The following is a 5734-nucleotide window of genomic DNA, read 5'->3' as shown; positions in this document are numbered from 1 at the left end:
AGGAATGAAGAGGGAGTCAATAATTTTCTGTTCCGCCAAGGCCAACCCTTAGCTTTCCTCAATTCTCATGCCTCCCTTTGGGATAAACAAGATAACTATAGATGCATACCAAAATACAGGAGCTCCTGAATTTACAGCTAAAAAAAAGTCTTCATTTTGAAACACTGACACTTACCAGTGAGCGCAAGGGATGAAAGAATTTGAACTACCAATTTCTACTCATAGAATCAGTATATTTCAAAGAATTAAGATTTAAATAAATTATATAGAGAACATGTGCGTAATGTTGGTAGAACCTAACAACAAATCTAACAAGTTCCTGAAATCTTTTCATTACTAAATTATGCAATAGCTTCCTGAAACATACTACATTCAGAAACAGAGACTGGTTTGCAACAGTCCAGTTTCCTGTGCTGAAAACAGATAATACATGTCAGCTGATTACACAGAAGTCAATTATCACCGAAGAGAGAATATTTTGAATTTTCTTGTCACTACAAACATAATCTTTAAACTATTAATACAGGACAATTAACATTATGCAGTTTAAGAAAACTGTAGACATGGACAGAATAAGCAGGCCTGAATTTATATGTTGTCTCATGTAAACAATTTTAGTTTAGATCATCCTTTTGCATTAACTATCACAGACAGAATAGTTTTGAATGGGTTCTTACCTCACTGATATTTGCATCAGTTATTTGCCCTTGCCTACTCATTAATTTAATCAGTTTATCCTTTATGTTGGGTGGCAGTGACTTAATATCTGCAGCATATCTGGAAAGGTTTTTTGTCAAACATTGAAGGCATCTGAAATAAAGGAAAGTTACAGTACAGTCAAAAATCAGCATTACATATTAGAACTAGAACAATCAAGCCATAGGATGTTGTCTGCTGCATCCAGCTATGCTGCCTTCAAACCTTAACAGATCCAGCTGTTCTATGCTACCACCAATTCAGTTGCTGCCCTTTAGGGTCAACCAACTGATCACTCTGAACAAGTGTTCCTCAACCAACTGTAGGCAAAAATTCAGTGCAAAAATTCACTAGCCTCATTTACTGCAATCATCAACCCAGCTCACAAAATGAGTTTACTGCTCGTATATTCAGCAGCTAAGCCTCTACTTGGTAGCTGCAACAGCTAGTTCCAGAGAAGGGACACCTGTCTTACATCTCAGTTAAAAGCATTAAGGAGGTATGTTCACACAGAGTATTTTGTTTGGTGTCTAGTCTGTAGTATTCTTTTAATATGAACTGAGCTGCATAACCCTTCGCTCAACCCTTTTACCTTTGTGTTTAAAACTAGATCTGATCAGACAGGATTGTCACTTGAGGCAGATTTTTTTCTAAGTGGGGTCCAGAAAATCTCAAATCAACAAGCTCATCATCCTGCAAAGTAGATTAGGCAAATAAAATAATAAGTGGACACATAGAAAATATAATATATAGGGGAAAGTGAAGCCACTTTAATTTTTACTAGCTATTTAAAAAAAACCTCATCAGCAATGGTTCTTCTTTAAGCTGTCTGGGATGAGAAGGAAGGTCTCACACAACTGGTTGAAATCCTATCACAGTCGGAAACATTGATTGGTTTGACCATTTATTTTTTAGTAGCAGGATTTTAGTATTACCAGACTCTTATTACACCAGCTGTTTATAGTTCAGAGTTGTCTACAAAATGTCAAATGGCACATTCATTTGTTCCAAATACGTCAAGAAGTGCAGAACAGAAAAAGCCTATGATATTTAACCTTAAGCTTTACAGACAGGGTTAAGGCCTTATGACAGGATAAATGCGTGTATTTCCAATACATGAAACAGAAATTAGATCATTATGACTAATTATTCTACAAATAGTCTAACTTACATCAAGGTGCAGCTTACACTAAGTTATCTCACATGAAACAGAATAGCAGAACAGACGTCACAAATGGGACACATAAGAAGAAATGAACCAGAAGAATAAATACTAAAACAGGTTTAATGGCAAGTAACAAAATAAACGCATCTTCCTTCATTCTTTAGGGTTGGATCATTTATATTCACAGTAAGGTCGTAAAAGGAAGCTCTGATTTGAAATTAATGCTCTACTTCTGCTTTCAGTTTTTGTTCATGCAGATGTACCCATCTGCAAATATTTTGATGCCTTTGTAAGACCTGGGTATTCTAAGACACTGACAGGTCAGGTAATACATTAGTCTGCAACAGGCTTGCCCCCTGTTAATGGCAGCTGTCACACAAGAGCCATCTACCAACCACACATGGAACAATCAGACCTAAGTAAGCTTAGCTAAGTAAACTATATACTCTTGTGATGTCTTACATGTGCAACATATTTCTTTATCAAATAGTGACAATTTTAATTAAAATACTTTTAAATTTGATGTTTCATTTTGTTCCTCTGAGAGTCTCACTTTTGATGGCAGAAACTCTCTTGGTTCTGAGCTCATATCTGGTCATGAACAAGTCAGCTTAAAATACCTGCCAGGGTGCTGAGAGATTTTTAACAACAGCCTCCTAAAAGCATGACAACTAAAGCTGTTATCTGCCCCAGCTGCCTCCTCCACCCCTACAGCAAGCATTGCTGCTGGCAGGCATACACTCTGTTTGGCAGGCCCTGCAACTCCTACACTGTCAGTTTTCAATCAAGCATAGCTATGTAAACCAACTACAAATTTGGTGTACCTCAGTACGCTGGCCTTAGAACTGCATCAGCTAGGAGTGCGTGTGTAAGTTGGTCATTTCTCATCCTGGGAACAATAACTTCAGGAAACAGAAGCTAATAAAAGATATACCTTGAATTTAAGAAGAAAAAAAAAGTTTAACTATTTCCAATATGATGCTCTTATGCATGTAACCTTTGGAGTGCTAATTTCTCTTTTGGGGCAGGAGGCAAAGGCCAACAACCATCAGACTAGCAGCAGATACCATCAAGCAGCAGAAACACCTTAATAAATGCACGTCCTGTTAGGTTAGGAGACCTTAAAAATAATTCCTTTATTACTACTCCACATGCTAATACATTTGTTTCACTTTTTAGTTTCTGATGTAAGTTCTGCTAGTTAAACAATAAGCCTAAGGGCTTAGCATAAGTAAAAAGCCTGAAGAGCAGTCTGGCATAAATAGATGGCATCACCACACCGGCACAAGACCAGAAACAATACACTAAAATTACACACATTAGTCTTACTGGTATAATAATTATATTGTTATACTAATATAGACAATTGCTGCAGCAGTACTAATAAAGTAATGTAAAAAGCATTAATAACCAATCAAAAGTAGAAATTGTTTACAGTATCAAGCACTACAGTACATGTAAAGAGAAATTACGAGGTCTAAGATCTAAGGTTAATCACAAGAATATAAGCATGTAGTGTAATACGCATCTTAAATATAATTTTAGTAGATTCATCATGCACAACAAAAGAGGTATGGGTACTGGTTTAGCTTTGCAAAAAGAGAACAGTTATTAGCAAGGCAGAACCCTTGTAATTAATTTCTATCAGCAGTCCAGATGTCATTACACACCGCTCTAACCAAATACAAAGTGCAAATAGAAGTTGAAAAGGCTGCTTCCCTGCCCCTCTTGTCTTCCCAACCACTTTTTACTGCGCCTTCCTCATGCTGGCTCTGAAATTCAGCGTGAGCTATTCAGCATCTGATCTGAATGAGAATTCCTGTTGACTAAAACTGTGAGGTCAAAGAAATAATTCTTGCTGCCAGAACAAGTGGCTGAGGGCAGGGGGAAGTAGCAGCCTACAGTTAAGCCAAATTAGGTTTAGCATATAGCCACAACTCTGGAGTCCCTATAGAAAATGTTTTTGCAATAGAACCTTGTCTGGCACCAGAATGCCAACAAATCACAGCAAACTGAACTCATACCAATTAAGAACTCTAGAGAGGTCAAAATATTAAGGCTCTGTAATCTGAAGTGTAGCTCAGATTTAAGCAAGGAAAGAAGCAAGATTTCCCATGTGGAAGCACATTAAAAAAAATTAGCACAGTGCAATAAGGGCACCTGTTGCAGGTCACTGCAGAAGGCACTGCAATGAGGAGACAGTGACTTCAGGCAGAAGGTGGACAGAGTTTAACCACATGCCTTGGTTAGAGAGACCCATATGTCAGCATGCGTTACCACTACATAACCTGAGCACACATCATGACTGCCTTTAACATGTTCCTCTGGAGACGTGTAAGACCGCAACGCCTTCACTGAACCTCTGTGATTAATGGATGAACTTGGCTGACCAGCTGTAACAGAGAAGCCTGTACGTGGCTCCAGCTCAGAATATGGACAAGTAGACTGCACCTTGTCCATTCCTTGTCCTGTCTAAGATTAAATGGCTACAGATAACGCTCCTTTACTTGACCACAGAAATTAATAGTTGTTTACTTCTAAAACAGATCTTATCAAAGCTCTAAAGACCACAATGAGTGTGAACCTCACCACAAATGGGATTGTCACAGCATGAAGCATGTGAAGGGGTTTGTCTTACGCTGCGATAGCTGGGGTCCTCCGCATCAAAGGGACATAAGATTGCTCTCATGTTTGATACTGCTCCTCCTCTTCATGCAGTACATCAGTTAACTAGCCTTGAGAGCCCACACCTTTCCTACTGAGATCCCAAATGAACCAGCACCTCCTCAGTGCAAAACGGCACCCTACCTTTGGCTAGGGTGGATCAAAGAGACTTTCTGAGCCCTTTAGGTGGCTATGTGTGCACCTACCACGTGACTGTTCCCTCTTCCATGAATGATGCCTAATGAGTCACGTGAATGGGCAAGCAGTCCTTTGTCATACAAGGGCACGCTCCCCAGTTACCTGCTAAATACGTATTTCTCATCTGATACCTACATTTTAGTCACTGGGTAAATGAACTTTTCTGGCAATTCCTCCTGGAGGAGACAGATTGTCACCATACACTGTAGTACATAAAACCAATTGTATCTAAACACTTAATACAAACTTAAGATTAATTTTTTTCTCTTGAAGACACTAAACAGCAAATGCAGCCATGTTTGAATAGGGACCTGCAAATCTTGACCAACTACTTAGTTCAAATTTGCAGAAAATACTCCAATGTAAGTATATGGAAATCAATGGGAGCTATGCCAAATCTTCTAGCTACATTTAACTGTCTCTTGCCAGAGAACTTTAAATTCAGCTTGACAAAAAAGCTTATTAAGATTAAACGCATTCTTTTAAAAAGGTTGGTTGATATTCTCTGAGTACATTACTGATCTGCGGTTTAAACAGTCATTTAAATTATAAATGTTTTCACTGTTATTATACTTTATAGGAAACAGTATTGGCTACACCAGCACAACTATAATCCTATCTTCAGTGCTCTAAAATAAGAATAAAGGTCTAAGACTAACTGTGTTGTTTGCTAGCTATTTTTCCTTTATGTGTCAAATCAAGCGTTTCATCCCTCTGCTGGCTCTAACCCTCTCCTAAACACCAAGGCATTCAACATAACTACAAACTCAAAGCAAAACACCATTCAGTGGACTCGCTGGGGCCAGGAGAAGCCAGGGGTCCTCAACCACCCTTCCACATCCAGGTCTGTCAGGGATCGTCCCGTTACCTATCTGCCAAACCCTGTTATCCCCAGCAAGCACTGTCACTCCTGTCACACCCTGCCACCTGTCCTGTAGCTCCTCCTCTCTGCCAAACCCTGTCACCTATCCTGCCACCCCATCCATCCCTGTCACCTCTGCCAAACCCTGT

At 39.1% G+C, this 5734-nt stretch overlaps 1 protein-coding gene across 1 annotated transcript in view; it reads right to left on the bottom strand.

Annotated features, from left to right (window-relative positions):
• Window positions 1–803, bottom strand: part of AMN1 (antagonist of mitotic exit network 1 homolog (S. cerevisiae)) — a 17258-nt gene extending 16455 nt beyond the window's left edge. The window contains exon 1 of the mRNA XM_010140604.1: window positions 678–803. Coding sequence (XP_010138906.1) covers window positions 678–719 — 42 coding nt within the window. The 5' untranslated portion in view covers window positions 720–803. The remainder of the gene's footprint in view (window positions 1–677) is intronic.
• Between the last annotated feature and the right edge of the window lie 4931 nt (window positions 804–5734).

Source organism: Buceros rhinoceros, unplaced genomic scaffold (assembly GCF_000710305.1).
Source record: "Buceros rhinoceros silvestris isolate BGI_N320 unplaced genomic scaffold, ASM71030v1 scaffold7240, whole genome shotgun sequence".
Taxonomy (NCBI): domain Eukaryota; kingdom Metazoa; phylum Chordata; class Aves; order Bucerotiformes; family Bucerotidae; genus Buceros; species Buceros rhinoceros.
The sequence above is the reverse complement of the archived record's forward strand: the minus strand, read 5'-3'. Positions and strand labels throughout refer to the sequence as shown.